This window comes from Gastrolobium bilobum, unplaced genomic scaffold, assembly GCF_033153095.1.
Source record: "Gastrolobium bilobum isolate Gb01-03AN ecotype WA unplaced genomic scaffold, APGP_CSIRO_Gbil_v1 utg1262, whole genome shotgun sequence".
NCBI classification, from domain to species: domain Eukaryota; kingdom Viridiplantae; phylum Streptophyta; class Magnoliopsida; order Fabales; family Fabaceae; genus Gastrolobium; species Gastrolobium bilobum.
This window is the reverse complement of record NW_026897857.1, coordinates 163,665-184,872: the sequence shown is the minus strand read 5'-3', so window position 1 is coordinate 184,872 and position 21,208 is coordinate 163,665. Positions and strand designations below refer to the sequence as shown.

At 35.7% G+C, this 21,208-nt stretch overlaps 1 protein-coding gene across 1 annotated transcript; it reads left to right on the top strand.

The window, feature by feature from the left end:
- The first annotated feature begins 8,103 nt into the window (after positions 1 to 8,103).
- On the top strand, positions 8,104 to 11,237 carry LOC133310863 (putative pentatricopeptide repeat-containing protein At3g01580). The gene is made up of 2 exons (XM_061511870.1): positions 8,104 to 8,149; positions 8,823 to 11,237. Exon 2 carries the CDS (start codon positions 8,983 to 8,985, stop codon positions 11,089 to 11,091), a length of 2,109 nt encoding a protein of 702 aa, XP_061367854.1. The 5' UTR covers positions 8,104 to 8,149; positions 8,823 to 8,982; the 3' UTR covers positions 11,092 to 11,237.
- Positions 11,238 to 21,208: the final 9,971 nt, after the last annotated feature.

The window sequence follows — 21,208 nt, the reverse complement described above, 5'->3', positions numbered from 1 at the left end:
TTTAAATTAATTAGTATTTTAAATATTTTTTAGTTAAACTAATCATGCAAATATAAGTAAAACAATTGTGTTTTAACTTTTTTTTTTTAAAAACTGTTATCCAACACATAAAATAGCTCAAAACGATTCTTTCATTTAAAAAATAAAATAAAATCTTTTGTTAGAAAAAAAAAAGCTTAGCCAAATACCCCCTTACTCATTTTTCTTATATGTTTAATATTTTTTATATAAATATTTTCAAATTATGTTTGAAATAATGTAAATCATATTTTCACTCAATTTATGTTTCAGTGCGTGCGCACACACACACACATATATATATATATATATATTTCAATGATTCTGATTTGAAAGTACGTGACACCATTAACCTTTGTTGATCTAACGGCTCTCAGATGAGTTGTCAAATTTAAAATTTGACATTCGTATCAAAGTATCCTACCTCATATATATATATATATATATATATATATATATATATATATATATATATTAAGGGGTTTACATTTCTACGGCTGCTATACGTGCAGCAATCAAATACTTACCATATATATACTGACATAATATACTTGTTCATTGTAACTCCCATCAACAAAATCTTTTGTCAAAGAAAACTCAAGAAGAATGTCAAGAACTGCGTCAGAAGGCTCTGAGTCTAAGAATGAAGCTTTAGAGTGCAAGAAAGATAAGATACAAAATGATGCAGTGTTGGGTGATCTTGAAGAGGATGATGGTAGGAAGAGATGGTTGGGCTTTCAAACAACCTCTTCATGTTAAGGTTTTGGAGTTTCTTGATAACCATGAGGCTGCATCCAAGCCAACATGTTTGAAGGATATTGAGTTCATATTGAACAAAAGGTTGTACACAGCAACTGAGGAATTTGCAAATGATATGAAGCTTGTTTTCTCTTATGCATTGTTGTACCCTTCGAGAAGTGAGATTCACAAGATTGCAATGAGGGTTAGTGATAATTTTGAGAGCAGTTGGAAATCTTTGAAGAAAAAGTGGATACATGAGAAAAGAAAAGGAAAGAAAAATATGTCCAAATGTTGATAGAGAAGCTGCAGATCATTGAATAAGGTTGTTGAATCGTGGTTAGAGTGTTTTGATTCTTTGTCATGGTTACTGCTTTTTTGTTTTTAGGTTAATAAGGAGGGCCAAGCCCAGAAAGAAAACCAAGAAACAGAATTAATGCTCTGTTTTTTATATTTGATGTGATATTATATCCTAATGGAAGGTAACTTTGTAGATCTTTGATATAATTTCATCTATTTTCTACTGGTCTCTATCAATTTTGATATTTTTCAATATTGGTGTCTCATTGCATTTTCTATGGAAATTTTATCCATTGGGGAAACTGATTAATTTTATCCTCTCTCTTTTTGTCTCGGGCCCAAGTATCTGTCGACATTCATGGACTTGCAAAAAAATTATCACATTTAGACATTTGGTAATCACAATATGAAACCAGGGCGGGAGTGTATAGTGTTTTGGAATTGAGTTGTTATTTTTTTAAGGTTTAAATGAAGCAAACCAGAGTTTCTAATTGGTTTCTAACTACAATCACAAATCTTGTCTCTTTGAATATTTTTAGTCTTAACTAATTTCAAGTAGTTTAATAATATTCTTATTTGAATCCGTTTTCTAAATGAACTCATTTACTGAAGATATTATTAGCAGATTGTGTACTCTGTACGTCACTATTGTACTTTAAAATAGCGGATAAGGAAACATTTGCTAACTGCAGTTGAACAATTGCTTTCTACGAATTGACTATTTTGTGAATCTCACTTCCTTTTAAGCAATTTTGTGTCACTCTATGAACTGAATTTATGTGTGTTACCGATATACTGCAAGGCTACCTACTTGTTTTTTGTTTACGATAAATGTGGATCTTACATTGTGTGGGGAGTTTGAGTTAGATATATGTTGAGTGGGGAGAATAGGTTTTACAATTCTGCAATTAACTGACATTATAAAATATGCATGCAACTTGTTACCATATGATGTCCACATGTAGTTTAATGTCTCTTACAGCCCCCTCTTCAAACTCTGGGTGATTGCAAAACCTGGAAGAGATCAACCACACAGTTTGTGGTTAGTGAGGAGTTTGGACATCAGAAATCTAATCTTTTGAGCTGGAACATGAGCAATAATCAAGCTCTTGTTGATGACTTTCTCTTGAACAAAGAATATGTCTAGATCAATGTGCTTGGTTTAAGTGTGAAGTTCAGGATTGTGAGATAAGGCCACCATACTTAAGTTGTCACAGTAAATGGCAGGACTTAGATGTGGTAATAGGAACATGTAGGCATTGCTATATTTAATGAGTTTACAGCCACTAACCGTAGGTGCAAAGAGACCCTTTGCATCATTCCTTTGGGCCTTGGCATATAAGTTCCCAATATATTTGCATTGCATAAGTAATAAGGAACCATTAGGTAGATGTTAAACTTCAATTCCCAAAAAGTAGACAAGAGAGATAAGTTGTTTGAGAGCAAAAACAGAATTAAGCTTGGTCATCAGCTGTTGAATGAAAAGAGAGGTGTCACATTTGCTAAAGAGGAAACCAAAACTATGTAGTGTAGAATTGAGCCTTTCAAGCCATGCCCTAGCAGCCTGTTTAATTGCATAAATAGCTTGTAGCTTGCACACAAAGGACTTATCTAAGGCTTCAAATGCTGAGGTTGGGCCATGTAAACTTCCTCGTCAAACAAGCCATTACGGAAGGCACTATACTCATCAAGTTGCTGTGCAACCATGAGTATAAGACAAGGTGAGTATAATGTGAGAACATGGAACTTGAGTGCAGTTGGAAATCTTGAAGAAAAAGTGGTTATGTGAGGAGAGAAAAGGGAAGAAGATTTATGAGAGGGAAGTGTGTCCAAAAGTATGACATAGATGGCTAAACCAAAAGCTGGTGGGGAAGGGGATAGAGATAAGTATTCTTAAGGAACTTTGTTCTGCAATAGATTGTTATGGTTCTTATTATATTATTTTGAATTATCACTCTAATATTCATGGAACTTCAATTGTTATTATTTTCAACTATCACCTCAATATATTGTTATTCTTCTGATTATGTTATTTTCTTAGTTTATGGGAATTTATTTAACTCAAAAATTTAATATTCACTCTTGTTTTATCCAAGTGTTTGAAGTTTGCTGGTGCTCTTAATTAGTCCAATTGAGAATGAACATGTTTGTACACAAATATGCATCAATGTGAAGTTGTGCAGAGTGCAGAATAATCCCCAAGCACAAATACCCATTTCCATCCAAATATAATGTCATTGTTAGAATGTTTACATGTTATGTAAACAGTATGTGAAGTATATTTATGCAGAAATAGTTGAACAAATTATACGATTAGCATCTAAAGTAGATGAGGTTGCAATGAAGAGATCACATAACTTCAGGGGGGAAATTTCCAAAGGATAAAAAGCTTTGCATGGCTTTCGTTACTACCTTCACAATGGAATACCCTTCAACTCTATAACTACAACCAATTGCAGCACCCCAAGCAAGGGATCATACAATATTTGTTTCTCAGAGTAGAAATATAGCCTCCTATACAAACCAAAATTAGTATCTTTCGATAATTCATATGAAGCTTTAATGATAAAAATAATATCAATAACTGCAAAGAAGAGAAATCATTAGAACTGGCTAATTTACCCCACAATAAAAAAATATAATTATATATAAAAGTCAACCTCGTTATATGTCAAAGGCACTGTTTGTGACACACAAGATATGCTTCTTTTGATACATGAAGTAGCTTTCAGTTAAGAGAGTCAAAACCCGATTTCCTTATAAAATGCAAAAATCAACAATCTGAACCTCGTTGATATAACTAGAATTTGTATGTATAAAAGATTTTGAGCCATTTGAGGCATTCAGTTAGGTCCTGCAAATCTAAACTTTCAAGACACGAATATATTCTTGTTCTTTATTTCATCCTTCAACAAATGTAAACAGTTTAATGATAGTTGCACCTTCCTGCAGTTATTTTCCAACACAAGAAAATCATATTCCTTTGCTAACCTTCAATTAAGCTATTACTATGAAGAGTGTTGTTAATTGGTTTTAATTTTGATGCACCTTGTATTATGTTGTTCAACAACAAAATATACAATGTAAGATAACTTATCAAGAAAATCATAATTTAATTTTTTGTTATCAAGAAAATCATAGTCTTTATCATTATAATTTTTTAATCTTTCAACAACAAAAAATGACGTCATTTTGAGAGTGAATGTAGATAACTTATCTACATTAATTGTAAAAACATTAAAGCCTTCTTTTAATCAATTCAATGCTTTCAAAATTATTTTAATAAATAAATATTTAACATTTTCTTAAAATAGTCAATACAAAATATTAATTTTTCATAATTTAATTTTTTTAATAAAATAATATTTGCATACAAATATACAATGTAAGCAAAATTTTAATCATTTTTCCAATAACTTTGAACCGTTGTTTTTATATAAAAAACATAGAACTCCTCACTTTTGATTATTTTCTTGAATAAAGATATTTTCATTCATTAATACTTACCATGGAGTTTTTTATTAATCAATAATATTTTCAATACATGTGAAAATTTTAACGGTTTAATTTTTTCAGTAAAAATTAATTCAACGAGATTTTTTATAGCACTCTCAATTGTTTTATGGCCACAAATCAAGTAATACATAAATTTTAAATAAGTTCAACAATTTTTTTTTACTACGAGGTTGTATTGGATTGAGATTTTAATGGATTATTTTTAGACAAAAAAATCCATGATAGCTTTCTTTTGAGTAATTTTAATGCTTGCAAATCTCTTCAACTGATTAGGAATCCACGATATAAGTATATCATTATCTAGATAACAAAAATTCACATGCAAGCAAAAATTTAACTATGAAAGATCAATTCAAAGTTAGACTAAAAAATATGAATTCAATAATTAAATGAATGTATTGAACGAGTTTTTCATTTTTTTCAATTATTGTAAGGGTAATTTCAAAAACACCTTTATACTTTTATTTCCCATTAGAACCATGGGTATCACTAGGGCCGGCAAAATGGGCTGAGCCCGCCGGGCTGGCCCGCCCCGCCTGCCAAATGGGGCGGGCTGGGTTGAGTTTTTCAACCCACCAGCCCGCCAAACCCGCCAGCCTATATAGGTCAGCCCGCCACGGGGCGGGCTAGCCCGCCAAGTCCTTTTTTTTTTTTTTTTAGGTTACCCAATTGTTATGTAGCTCCGTATCTTAGATTTCTCTGCATGCAAGTGGCTTTTTTGAATTGATGTGGACTGCTCATACAACACTTTATTACTTGTTTTGTTACTCTATTTTATCCTGATATGATTTTATTTTTTTATTATTATTTTTGGAATGAAAGATGCATATTTATATGCAGATTATTAAACACTGATCTTCTTGGTTTCATAAGCACATTAGGATTTTATGCAGATTTTTGTATGCTTTTATGCAGATTTTTTTATGTGATTTTATGCAGAATTTAAGTTTTTGTATTTTATTTTTATATTTTTATATTTTTATATTTTAGGCGGGCTGGCCCGTAGCCCGCCAGCCCACTCATAAAACGGGTCAGGTTACTCCTTTTAACCCATTTTGTCAAAACGGGCCGGGGCGGGCCAGCCCATTTTGGGCGGGCTAGTGGCGGACCGGGGCGGGCTGGCCCATATTGCCAGCCCTAGGTATCACAACGTAATATCACATTATCTCATTTTTAGGAAGTGATTTAGATCTAATATATGAAGGTCCAATCCAATAAAAGCCTAGAAGGCCCAATAAACCATAGACTTAACCCTGAAGAAACCACACTCGTATGTGAACCGTGGACATCTCGCCTACTAGGGATGTTCATCAACCGATCCAAACCGACTCAAACCGCGAAAACCAAACCGAAAAACCGATAACCGAATAAACCGAAAACCGAAAAATCAAAAACCGAAAGAAAACCGCAAATTTTAATTGGATTGGATCGGTTTTCGGATGGGTTGATGAAAACCGATCCAATATATTAATTATCCTCTACTTATTTGTCCTTTCTCCAATTATAACCCAAAAATTTTTAAACTCAAGACCCATTAACTCATCAACTAAACTAAAAAAAAAAAACTTAGTCACGTCTCATCAACTATAGTATTGTTTACTGATATTTTTGTATTTCAATTTTTTTTTTTTACAAAACCAATATAAAAGATGTTATTTGCACAATAATCATGAAACTAATTTTAGGATATTCAAAAAACCGAAAACTGATCCAATCCAAACCGAAAAAAATTGGATTGGATCGGATCAGATTTGAAAAAAAATCTAAACTGAATGGATGATTACATGATCAAACCGAAGGGATTGGATCGGATGAGTTTTGCTTCCAAAACCGATCCAATCCAGACCGCGAACACCCCTATCGCCTACTGAGTTGACAAGCCAAAAGTGACTTAATAACTAAGGAAACATCATTGCTCATATCAGCAGCTCAGGGCAACTTGACCTTCACTTAAACTCAATACATGAATGGCAGCACCAACTTACCACTACATCTATTGAAACTAGCTTGACTCTAGGCTTTTCACCCAAGAAATAGCTCGTGAAAGGCCACCATTATCCACCAATAAGAATTGACATCGCCTTGTGAAAGGCGACTTGAAGCAAGACATTCTACATTATAAATGCATAGGCATTCAACCCATGTAATCTATCTCTCTTTGAATATTTGAACTATATTGAATACTTAACTGGTTTGAGCGTCAAAGTGCCTTATAGTTGCACGTACCCCCTAGTCTCCTCCAAACTGCTCAGACATCAAACTCGTGAATCTACCATCTCGCCAAGCAACTCAACGTCTCGGCAAGACTCCTTGTCATTCATCATTTTCGTCATCAACATCCATCACCTTCAATCGTGTGTGATCAGGCCTAACCCAATATTTGTTGGACTGATCATTGACGATGTTTGTGGGAAACGATAAATTTTGACTCCCACTCCATATAAATAAAATAAATGGTTGATACCAGGAGCAAGATGACGAAGTCTCCAAACGTATCAAAAACCAAAAAGAAGAAAGGCCAGTCATCTCGCAAGAGAACAACCTCATCTGTGTCTCCAACCTCCCTTCAGTAGAACAACCCATCAATTCAACAAGTAGCTGTTATGGACCAACATATCCTCGAACTCCTCAAGAAACAAAGCCTGGGCTTGAAGAACAGTAAAAATATTTGCTAGAAATGAAAAAATTGCAATTTGATCATGAAAAACATTCGAATATGTATGAAAATCTGATGATAAATGAAGGATGTGTGTTGACTACATAGATCTTAACAAATCTTGCTCAAAAGGACTCCTACCCATTACCCAATATCGACAAATTAGTTAATAATTCATCAGTTATCAAATCCTATGATTTATGGATGCACACTTAAGGTACAAAACACAACTTTCATAACGAATAAGGCAACTTATTGCTATATCATGATGTCGTTTGGCTTGAAGAATGTTGGTGCCACAAACCAAAGGTGTGAATACAAGGTATGTTTTGATGATAACAAATGGATAACAACAAAAAGATAAGAGCATTGATCAAGAGCAAAAAGTATCAACCAATCTGTGTTTGAATACCGTTTCTAAAAATAATTTTTTGATTTCCAGAACAAAAATTGTAAATTGTTTTTTAAAAATTGTAATTGTTTTTTTAATTTTTAGAATCAAATTTATAGAACATGTCTGAGTTATTTTATTTTGTGTTTTAATTTAAAAAAAAGAAAGAAAACACATCTTCTCGCAACTATTCTATATAACAGTTTTAAAAATAAAAAACTAAAATACAAGTGTAAAGATATTCTTACATCAAAAATTTTTACTACTAACTCATTACCCATTGGATCAAAAAGAGAGAATATTAAAAAGTTTTTAAGGAGAGAGAAAATATTAATCTAACGGTGATTAGATAGGTAATAAGTTGGTAATGAAAAATTTTGGTAGTTAGAATATTCATCCTCAAAATACAAACCCTAAAACATTATAAACAATTTGAATAACACGAGCCGGTGATTAAATAATCGACTGCTCTCGCTTCAGTCTTGAGTATCGTAGTCTGAACGGAAGCTTTAATTCGCCCTCCCTGTTAGGTGTGTGACTGCTACTTGCTTTCTTGTCAATTAGTATGTTTATTTGATTCTGCTTATGCTTAAAAATTAAAATCCTTTTCTGTGTTCAGTTTGATTAATTGATGTCATTGGTGCTTACCTTGCCTTTTGGGTGTTTGATAAAATGACCTAAAGGGATTGGTTGACATAATTATGTAATGTGGCAGCATTTAATATGTTCACAATTTTGCATTTTGCAGGCTTGAAATCTATATTGATTTAAGTATTGTTTAGATGCATGCAACTATATTTTGTTGAGAGATATTATATTGGTCACTTTTATTCCTTGCTATAGAACTCTTGGTGTAGGAATTTTAAATGATGGAGAGGCTACTGATCATGGTTTGTTATTAGGAAATCTTGGTTCTTTTTTATTTTCCCACTTTTCTGTATAGAAGTGTCTTGTTTTTTTTTTTTTTTTGGTTTTTAAAAGTATCTTTACAAGGAAAAGTTTTGTGGTTCCTGTTGCCATCTCTCAGTACAACTAAAAGGGAAGACAAACGAAAAAGCTGTATGGGAAGTAGCATGGCATAGTTTGTTAATTGTTGTGATTAATTCTTTGTTAATTGTTATTTCTCTATGGGTTTTTTGTTTCAAGTGAGGGCTATTTAATGCTGCTGAGTTAATTGTTTCAGTTACATGGTTTTCTATGCAGGACACGTTGCTAAAGCCACCGAAAGCTGATTGCATTAATAGAATATGATGAGAGATTGAAACCCAGAAGCTAATGACAAGGAAAATTAGTGATTCAGAGACATGATTATAAATTTCAATAGCTTGACAACTAAGTGAACTTTAAAAAGTTATATTAGTACATGAAAAGGAGGAATTTTTTAGTGAAGCTATTGGAATCTTGCTGCAGTAAGATCTCAACTACACAGTTGCATTCACAGTGTTTGAAAGTGGGCCTTGCTCATGATAGTTTCATTGTGACCAAACTTAACGTTCTTTATGCTAAATATGCATCAATTAGCCATGCGTATAGGGTGTTTGAAGAAACACCTCGTAAAACTGTCTATCTGTGGAATGCCATGCTTAGGAGCTATTGTTCCAAAGGAGAATGGGTAGAAACTTTATCTCTATTCAGTCAACTGAATGTCAATGCTATATCAACTGAGGAAAGACCTGACAATTACACAGTATCTATTGCTTTAAAATCATGTGCAGGTTTGCAGAAGCTTGAGTTGGGTAAAATGATTCACGGATTTCTAAAGAAGGAGAATATAGATAATGACTTGTTTGTGGGGTCTGCATTGATTGAGTTGTATTCCAAATGTGGACAAATGAATGATGCAGTGAAAGTGTTTGTGGAGTATCCAAAACCAGATGTGGTTTTATGGACTTCAATAATTACTGGTTATGAGCAGAGTGGCAGTCCTGAGCTTGCACTTGCATTTTTCTCCCGAATGGTTGTGACAGAGCAAGTAAGTCCTGATCCAGTGACACTTGTTAGTGCTGCTTCTGCATGTGCTCAGTTATCTGATTTTAAGCTTGGAAGAAGTGTACATGGATTTGTAAAAAGAAGGGGTTTTGACACTAAGTTATGTTTAACAAATTCATTGCTAAATTTATATGGAAAAACTGGTTCTATCAATAATGCAGCTAATTTGTTCAGGGAAATGTCAAATAAGGATATTATATCTTGGAGCTCAATGGTAGCCTGTTATGCTGATAATGGAGCTGAAACCGATGCGTTAGATCTTTTCAATGAAATGATAGATAATAGAATTGAACCCAACTGGGTTACTGTGGTTAGTGCATTGCGAGCATGTGCTTCCACTTCCAATTTGGAAGAAGGTATGAAGATTCATAAATTAGCAGTCAATTATGGTTTTGAGTTGGATACCACTGTCTCTACAGCTCTGATGGACATGTACATGAAGTGCTTTTCACCTGAAAATGCAGTTGACCTTTTCAACAGAATGCCGAAGAAGGATGTAGTTTCTTGGGCTGTTTTGTTTAGTGGCTATGCTGAAATTGGAATGGCACACAAGTCAATGGAGGTTTTCTGCAACATGTTATCTAATGGAACTCGACCTGACGCAATTGCTCTAGTGAAGATTATTGCTGCTAGTTCAGAATTAGGGATTCTTCAACAAGCTGTATGTCTACATTGTTTCGTAACTAAAAGTGGGTTTGACAATAACGAGTTTATTGGAGCATCACTCATAGAGCTGTATGCAAAATGTAGTAGCATAGATAATGCTAACAAGGTTTTCAAAGGAATGAGATATAAAGATGTTGTTACCTGGAGCTCAATAATTGCAGCTTACGGATTCCATGGGCAAGGAGAAGAGTCATTGAAATTATTTTATCAGATGGCTAACCATTCAGATGTTAAGCCTAACAATGTAACCTTCATCTCAATTCTATCTGCTTGTAGTCATGCAGGTTTGATTAAAGAAGGGATAAAGATGTTTGATATCATGGTGAATGAGTACCAATTGAAGCCCAACTCAGAGCATTATGGGATAATGGTTGATCTTCTTGGTCGAATGGGAGAGTTAGATAAGGCCTTGGATGTAATTAATAACATGCCCATGCAAGCTGGGCCTCATGTTTGGGGAGCCTTACTTGGCGCATGTCGTATACATCAAAATGTAAAGATGGGGGAGGTCGCAGCTACGAATCTTTTCCCATTAGACCCTAATCATGCAGGGTATTATATACTCTTATCAAATATTTATAGTGTGGACAAGAATTGGCATAATGCTGCAAAACTCAGGACATTGATAAAGGAGAATAGGTTGAAGAAGATTGTAGGTCGAAGTATGGTTGAGTTAAAGAATGGGGTTCAGAGTTTCGTAGCTGGTGATAGATTCCATGAGGAATCTGCTCAGATTTATGACATGCTGAGAAAATTAGATGCAAAAATGAGAGAAGAAGGCTATGATCCTCAAGTACAAAAAGAGGAAATAATGTAAGTTCTAGTCTTGGCATTGTGGAACATCAAATATGTTGAAGTTGTCCCATTTGAATGGCATGAAGGATGTATACCATTATTTGGATGATTCCTTGTTGTCAGATTGGGGAGAAAAGGTTTTATGGTTTATTGTTGTTTGCTTCTTTGTTTTGGGTCTCGAAATTGGTTCAAAAAAGTTATTAAGATGAAAGGATGAGAGTTTAATCCAGCCACCACCGCACTAGAGAGACCCATGATTGACCTTATTACCTATACATATTGAAAGCAAAATGTTACTGCAAAATACTCAATAGTAATATATTAGAGGTTATTCCATGGGAGAAACCATGACAGACCCCATGGATCAACTTCAATTATTGCTTTCTGCGCAAGCCAACAAATGAATTGCTTTGATGGTTCTTTTTTTGTAGCCAATATCCCTGAATATTGGACCTAGGCTTTGTCCTTCAAAACAGCTGTATGATTTCCATTTGATCCATCAGTCCATAGTGTCTTATGAACACAAACAAAAACACAGACAGACATGCATCTTTTGCTTCTTTACAAAACGGTATATTATTTTGATCCATTGTTGTCCTATACTCCAATTAGGTACAGTTTTATACGGTTTTGATTTGATGTTATAAAAGACGTAAGCTACTGGATGCGTAAATATTTTAGCAGGAGATAATATGTAAGTATGAGTGCCAAATACCATAACTATTTTTTTTTTTAAAATAACTAAATTTGTTTTATATAAGCAATATCACAACGTCTTTTTCGATACGGCGGGACGCATAGATGAGACTAGTCACTTCGAGCATTAAAATGAAAAGGTAGATCGGATACCCAAAAGAAAAAATAATTGTGTCAAAGTTTGACTTTTTTGGGAGGATTATGAGTAGGGATAATGGTAGTACTAGTACCTTTCATTCGAGGTTATTTAGGGTGGACCGGGTCTCGGTGTTCCTTGATCAAAGAAAGAAAAAAAGAGTAAGGGGTAATTTAAAAAGAAGATAGGGATATAAATGTAAAAAAAAAATTTCTTTATTAGAAAAGAAGCATCCCAAAAATTGTGTACCGGGATCATAATAAAAAAATCCCTTTCGTTCCATGTTGGTTATTTATTAAATATAAAGTTATTTAAAATAAGTACATAAGTCAGTCTTTTATTATTTAAAAGGAAAAAATTTAATTTCACCCATTGTGGTTTATGTGTGTGAATTGTTTGTGTTTGTAGAGCTGAAGATGTATCCCTCAAGTGATATAGTATGTTGATCTAGGGATGCTCTTAGTAGCAATAGTAAAGATCAAGGCTCAACATGAATTTCGTAGGTGCTAGGCATATATTCTACAATAGGTGATTGTGTTTGGCTATGGTGGCATCTAATCTATTCACTTTCACGAGTGAATAGATTAGATGCCCCTTCAATAGGACAAAGGGACAGTTATAGGGAAAATGAGATTTTCCAAGCGTGGGAGAGAGAATGAGGAGAGAGGGACAAAGTTGTACCACCGTTAGCCAAGCCTTGCATCTGTCGCAGTGCAGGGAGAAGAGGAATCCACTGTGATGAGGTTCTATAGCTCATCATGGGGTGCCTTCTAAAAGATTCTAAACGTGAGCTTTTAACATTAGACCCAATTTATTGGGCCTATAAAATGGGCAAGCCAGAATAGAAGCCCTCCAATTTGGTAGCCTATGAAGTCAGGATGCCAAGGGAACTTAAGCAGCCCGCCGTAGAGTGTAGTGTTTAAAATAGAATACAATGATCTAATCGGTCAGTAATGAGCCTTTATGTTGGTCCTCATGTCTTGTTTGCTTTGCTGTGTTGGCATACGTCACACCATCATCAGTGAGGTTCTTCATTTTGATGGAGTTATGCATGTGCGCTAATCAGTACTTGCTCCTCGTGTTGGTCTCACTGCCTGCTTATATTTATTGTCTTCATGCACGAATTACCTGGGCAGTAAGATCAAGTGCTTCAAGTTAGAGTCTTTTATTTTTGACTTGCAACCATGCTGATGTTCTGATCGGTCGGCCCTTGAATAATCTTCTTGTTGGAGATAGGGTTCTTTTGAATATTGCTTGTAGGTGGGTCGAGCATCTTAGTAATAATTTGCCTAAACATAGCTATAAATTCCATGTTTGACATATGAACTACGTTTATGTCGATAGGTAACATGAATAGATATTCCAACATCAAGAAACAATAAAGGGAGGAGATTCGACTGGTACTGAAACTCTCATGTTTGTCGAGGTAAACTTTGATCAGTTGGATATTTCGTATACATCTAGTAGGTCTTGTGCCAATTAACCAACTTCACAATGGCAAAGCCAACACTTAATATGTGGGGCCCTTAACTAATTTTGTCATCTGTTGAGATAAGTATTTCTTCTTCTCGGTCAGCAACCTTGCTTTGTCTAAGATGGACAATCTGTGTGTTGCAGTCCAATAAATGGTACCCTTCTCGGTGGCTGTATAGAAAAGGCAAATTGAGTTGATCAGTTAAGTTAAATAGAAGATGCGTTAAATAATCTCGGTATATAGTTGACAAATTTGAGTCAAGGATAACTAATGGTCCTCTGTAAGCTTCTGCACCTTTATCGCTTCCTCTTCGTGGGTCACTTTTCACCTTCTGCATGAGGAAATTTGTTGCTGCTCGCCATAATTTTTCTTCGAAATGGATGCATATCAGGACCTATTCACCCCGGATATAAAACTTATTTCTTTCTCAGTAAACTTCTACATGGTATATTCTAAAGAAAACTCCAGTCGTCTGATCAGTTCATGTGGTCTTGGAGCACTCAACAATAACATGATAAGGAAATATTGATTTGGTAATCCCTCGTCTATCACATATAGACTAGTCGACTTCCCAGCTGGACTCTTGATAAAGTTGGTTGCATGTGAAGAAGTTGATGGAGTTTATTGGATGACCTCCCGGCTAACACATGCTGAAGAAGTTGGTTGGCTGACCTACCGGCCGACGTTCTTTGATGAATTTGGTTACCCAACCTCTCGGCCAACACTTGTTGATGAAGTTGGTTGGTCGACACCCCAACCACTGCCAATGAAAGAAATTATGTGCCTAGCCAAGTTAGGTCATAAACCTGCAACAATTAATATCAATAACATTTAAACAATAATAATATGTCTAGTCGTGTTAGGTCTTTAAGAGTGTCTGGATGGCTTGCCATGTCTTCATTTCCTAATGAGTTATTAATCATCTAGGTCTTTAACTGCTGAATGGCACGCTAACCATCTAGGTCTTCTATCTTAGGTGGCACACTGACCGACCAGGTCTTCGAAGCCTAGATGGCACGCTGACCATCTAGGGCTTAGTCTCCTAAATGGCATATTGACCATTCAGGGTCTTCATTCCCGGGGGAACACTGATCGACCGGGTTTTTGATGCCTAAATGACACGCTGACCTTCTAGCACTTAGTCTCCCGATTGACACGCTGACCATTATGGTCTCTATCTTGGATGGCACACTGACCGACGAGGTCTTCATGCCTAGATGGCTTGCTAACCATCTAGGACTTGTTGATCTTCTTATTGGGGTTGCAATAGACACCCTGAAATTGTGGAGATAACAAACTTGCAAGTGGATTTCATCCATTAGTTGTTAGGGAGGTCAGAGAAAAATGATAATCAAAAAAGGCATAAAATATTCAAAGAGTATCGTAAATGTGCTGGTGATCAGTTGCCCTTGTTGGAGGTCAAAAATTAAATATTGACCATCTGACGGCCAATATATGTTGCTGGTCACCCGATGTAATAATGTTAGCTGCTCGACTTTGTAGATGCTGGCCACCCGGGTAGTGTGAAGGCTGGCCATCTTGCTTTATATTTGTTGGCCATCCAACCAATGTGAATGCTGGCCATTTGGCCAAAGTGCGTGTTGGCCACTTGACCAAAATAGATGTTGACCAAATGGCCTTATACATAAGGCATGGAGACGTACCGCCCTTCAGTTTGATAAAATTTGCAAGAATTATTTATCTTTGAATTTAGTTTATTTAATCATCATAATAATAGTAACTTAAAATTAAAGTCACAATCTGATCGCCTATCTCCCTAACTGATGCCTTGCCAACTTATAAGATCATATATATTTATTATAGGTGCACAGTATAGTTGTATAGATCCTTGCCAACCTATGAAATGATGTTATAGAAATCTTGGGAAATCGAACCAAAGGAAAAGAAAATCAGGCCATTAGACTCATCATAAAGGAGATAAGTGGCATAAGAAAAGTGAATGAAGAGAACCTGCACGAATACTAGGAGAGATTCAAGAGACTGTGCGATCTGTCCACGTTACCAGATCCCGGATCAACTCCTGATTGTGTATTTATATTAAGGCTTGTTGCCCATTGACAGAAGTATGATAGATACGGCTAGTGATGGAGTTCTAGTCAACAAGACACCTACTCCAGCCAAAGAATTGATAGCAGACATGGCCGCAAATGCTCAGCAGTTTGGCACTACAGCAAATAGCAGTGCGGCATTCCAAGTGAAAACACCCCCTATCCAGTCTTCAACAGCCACAACAGCAACATCAAGCATGGACAATTAGAGAATTGAAAACAGGCTTGACGAGCTGACTTGGCTAGTGAGACAGTTGGCGATGATGCAGACAGTGCAGTCTCCCACTCCACAGATGAGCAACCCGTGCGGCATCTACTGCGATCTTCTCTATCCCATGAATGCTTGCCTATTCCTGGCAGTAGACCAATTAGTAGCTGCAACAGGAATCTTTATTAGTAAGTTGCAGTATCAGCAGCAGTACAATCCTTTCACCAATACTTACAAACCGGGCTGGAAGTAGGGTTGGCAAAAAGGGCCAACCCGGCCCAACCCATTTGCGACCCGAAAAAAACGAGACGGGTTAGTGGCTCGAAAAAAAGAGAGCTAGAAGACCCAACCTATCCTGACCCGAGCCGTGTCGGGTTGGCTCGAAAAAATGGCTCGCGGGTTGACTTGAAAAAAATGGCTCGTGAGTTCACTTAAATAATGGATTTACTTTTACTCTCTTTGATATATTGTCTTTTCTTCAAATTTTTAACTCAAGACATATGCCATTGACAGACACGAGATGGATGTCCCAATGAATATATATTTTTGGTTAAAATAAGCCAATTGAAAGAGATCGATTCACTCTTTTTTTCTATTCAAATGTCTACACTTTCAATATCTGCTTAAACACCGAGAATACCTATCTGAGGGATTTATGGATATGTATAAAGTTCGTGGTTTGTGCCTTTGTGGTGTGGAACGAGGAAGGATTTGATTCTAATTTGCAGTTAGGTGTTTGCACTATGATGTGTTAATAATGTTGTGCATGATTTGCATTATTGGCAGAAGAAAGAAGGAAGAAACAAAGTGAAGAAGCGTGGGTTTTGATATTATTTTTTTATTTTTTAATTAGAAAAAAGAACAATCTGTGAGCTGACCCGTTTGACCCGAGAGTTGGCTCGATTTTTTTTGAGCTGGCTCGGGTTGTCAACTTATTTTTGCCAACCTAACCCGACTCATTTTTGCGGGTTACGAGCCAACCCGTCGGGTTGGCTAATTTTTGCCATCCCTAGCCGGAAGGGTCAGCCCAATCTAAAGTGGAATCAGAACCTGAACCAGTAGCGACAGAATTTCCAACAGACTGTAACTACACAGCAAGTGCAACAGCAGCCACGAGCCCAATAGCAGAACAGTAGTAGTCCTTCACTAGAAGATTTGGTCAAGTGGATGGCAACAAACAATTTGCAATTCCAACAACAGACCGAGTCTATAATTCAGAACCTGCAAACACAAATTAGGCAGTTAGCAACTTCAATGAGTCAAGTTCAACCTTACAGTTCCAGCAATTTTCTCCCTTCACAAATAGTTTCGAATCCAAAAAGGAATGCAAATGTTAGCGTTATATCTCTAAAGTGAGGCAAGCAACTGGGTTAGCCTAAGTAAGCTGCAGTTGAGGCTAAACCAACACCGAAAAAAGAGAAGACAACACAGGAACATGAAAACAATGATCAGTCTGACATTTCCATTCCTCTCCCTTTCCCTCGAAGAACCATTTAGTCCAATTCCAAAGCAGGAGAAGCAACAAGTTGACAATGAGCCTGAAGTACCCATTCCTTTACCCTTCCCTTAGTGAGCCATCAAGCCCAAGAAGTTTGCATAAACAACACAAGAGATGGAAATCCTAGAGACATTTAGAAAGGTTGAAGTTAACATCCCTTTCTTAGATGCGATCAAGGAAATTCCAAAATATGCCAAGTGTAACACCCCGTGTATACCCGAATTGTTATCATATTACGGTATTAACCGCAACTCAGTTAAAGCGGAAGCTAACTTTTTCTTTTCAATTATGATGTCATCATCATTAACTAAGTTGATTCCAAGTTGATTACTTATTCATTTTTCAACATATCTCTTGCTCAACAAGCCAAGTACTACAAATCATATCTCATGTGATGTATGCAAATGCGATTCAACTGACCAGGGAATATAATAGGATTTATGCACGTCTGCGACCTATCTAAACATAAGGGTCGCAACCGTATGCCTTACACACCAGGGTCGCAGCTTGATCGTGTAAGTAATCAACATCACATTCATACATTACATCAACAGTTAAATTAACATATCTCAGGCATATATCAATGCATATTTCATCTTTCATAAAAGCATACATGCATATAAACCACCCTCCCATGGAGGTTGGTGGAACAATCAACAAATCAATCCGAGGACATGAGTGCTTACCTCGCAAGCTAAACCCTCCCTCACGACTCGGTGTCCAAAGGGTCACAACTAATAACAATGTCCAGCAATGTCACAGATCTATTTTCATAACATTCATACTATCAAAAAACATATCATAGCTTTTCATATTTAAAACGAACATTATTTCTTTTTCGTTTCGCTTACTGCGGGCTCTTTCCAAAGCCACAAACACTAAACTGTCTTTACCATTTTTAAGACTGCAATTTCATCTCTTCACGGAATATTCTAATATTTTACTATGTTAAAATAGACATCTTAAGGTTTCCAACGATATACTTTATGTCTCAATCGGAGTTGTATAGCTCCGGTTATGTTTTTCGCAAAGTGACTGCTGCAAACTGAATTCCCAGCAACCAAGTCGCGACTTCAAACTAACATTGAGGCCAATCCACTTATCCAATGACTATGAAATTTTATAGTATCCCTATGTGTTAGCTTCACATAGGTCCAAACCTCACTCAATTTGGAGCTCTGTAACTTGAGATATCGCAATTTTACTAAACTAGGTCGTTGTTGTCACCTTTGAATGATAATCGATTATCACTCAAAGGTAATCGATTACCACCTGTGCAAAAATGAAAATTTTTCTGCATAATTCGAGCTCCAATGGCCTCCCAAGGTTCCCACCTTCGATTTACCCACAAACAGAAGTTCAAACTACCATATTACACTTAAATTAACAACCTTTTACTTGAATCATCAAAGTTTTCCTTTTTAAAAGGCTCAAACAAGCCTTGTTCATGAATTTAAAAAGGAAAAGGTGAGGGGTTACCTATGAGCCTTTGAAGACAGAAAAATGGGGGAACTTTGAGGACTTTGAAGGTGCTCCAAGCTACTGACTTGGTGGTGCACGAAAATCCCACTCCAATGTATGTTCTTTCTTCACAAAAGTTGGTTCTTTGAACTTACAAGGAGGTATTCATGGCTCACACACTAAGAACATCAAAGTCAGCCCTTCCTCCCCGTAATGCAGAAACTAAAACTCCTAAGACCAAGCCTTTACTTCACAAGACTCAAGTTTTACAAGGTTTAATGATGGTTCAATGGAATAAGAGTGAAGAAGTATGAAGAAAGTTGGGTTTTTGACCAAATTCTATGCACAAGATTCAAACTTTCTCAAAAAGGGGAAGGTGGCAGCCATGGAGGATCAGCCTAGGGATTAGAAACCGATCTAGAGTTTTGTGACAGTTACTATTTATATAAGTGTAAACATTAATCCATAGTATTAGTTCTAATAGCTCCGCTAATATTTTTAATCTCAAACTTCATATTCTGAACCTAGCCATTTTTCTAGGATTTGTCATATTTTTATTATAATTTTCGTAGTACTTTGCTGATACGCGTTTTATACGTAACCGATATTAGTTCTGACACCAACACTCATTATTAAGACTTCAAACTTGATATTCTTGACTTAAATATTATTCTAGGAATATTCATGTACTCGTTATAATTTTTTGGGATACTTCACCGGTATGCACTTATACCGTAAAGCAAAATCGGTATCTGCACTTTTCGTCAGAAAAACGACTTTCAACGTTATTAAGCCATTATAATAATTATTTAAGTCTTCTCATAATTATTCAAGGTCAATTATGAATTTATTTCCTAAACTCTTAATTAATTATTTAAATTCCTAATTTAACGGTGCAGGTTCTTACACCAAGTTTTTGAAGGAGCTATGCACCAACAAGAGGCAATTGATTACTAGGTTGAGTTATTATATTTGCTTAAGTTTTTGTCGATTTCTGTATTTAACCAAAAACTCTCAATACTGTACTTTTATTTGTCATTCTTAATTCTTTAATACTCTGAGAAATTTCTAATTATTCTGATTACTAGGTTGGGTTATTATATTTAGCTTTTGTCTCAATATATTAAAATATGGCCTAAATGGTGTTTAATATTTGATTTTCAACAATGTGATGAGTTTATATCTAGGGACCTCTATCACATGTTTATGTAGGAGTATGAATGATTAGATAGCCGTTTATAGCCGTTAGACTCCTAATTTTAAGTAATCACGTACTTCTATATCAATATGTGAATATTCGTCAGGCTCATATCCGGATATCCATATCCAAATATCACAATACCCATATCCGGATATTTCTGCATAGCAGCCCTATATGGTCCAATTTCAATCCAAATGATTTCTTCATGAATTCTACTTACTTCTTACATATGTATGCATGCTTCTATCATCATTCTAACAATGTTTCATGTGTGTGAGTCAATGTATGTATGGATCATGTATGTAAGTCACTTGTGTGTGAGTTTATGGCTTCTAAATGCAACCTTAAGAGTTATAGCTCAATAAACTCAACTTTCACACTTCCTAAGACTAAACTATACTATTACAACAGTATTAGCACATGTATTCAATCTTCTTCATTTTGTCTTCCATCTTTGAGTAGTTTTGAGTTATTCTTCTTTCAAAAGCTTTGACCTTAGAGTTGACTGCCATAGCCTTCTAACCTCATTGGGGACTTGTTGCACTGCCTTCAATGTTGTGCAAACATGTTGAGCTAGTTGGTATTTTGTAATCATCAAAACTTCACTTTCTTGGTCTTGGAAACCTATTAATGAAAGATAAGAATTAAAACTGAAATCCCATGTACCATAAAAAATTAAAATCCCAAGTTTTAGCACATACTAGTCATAGTCCAACGAGCACAATATTTCCCAAACTCAAGTTAAAATGAAAACCCTAATTTCAGTATTGATAAAGAGCTGTCGTCAACAAAAGACATGTACACTGAGTTTGTTATGAGGTTAGGGCTTCACAAGTGGTCAGTTACTAGAGAAAAGGTCGAATGCATTGTAAAGATAGTTTTATTGCTTAGGTAGGGCTCACAGGGGTTTCCACTTCTTTCTTTGTTTGATTCTCCACGAGTATATGAAAGATAAAATGATTCTAGGTTTATGAAATAGAAATGGTTTCTCTTTTTCTAGATCATCCTAAATGGCTAAATCACGTGATTTTATCGTTATTCCGATGTTGCTCGACGATCCTAGCCGAACCAAATCCTACAACCGAGTTAAATCGTCCTTGTCAGAAGAACTTGTTTGTGCGATCCTATGAGTTGGAACACAATTTTAACTACTTGCTCTCAGGTATCTATGAGGGAGATACCTTAGAGGATAACAGATCATTGTGCACTGTAGAGAACGACATAGCCAGAGTGTGGGGGTATTTGCACAGTGACAACTAAAAGATAGAAAATTAAAAAAGTGCGTATCTATGGCTTAACCTCTTATTTATAAATAATTACTTGATAAGTGTGGAATTTTGGACCTCTAAGGAATATTGAGAACCTAATATCTCATTCGCTGAAGATATTGTAAGAT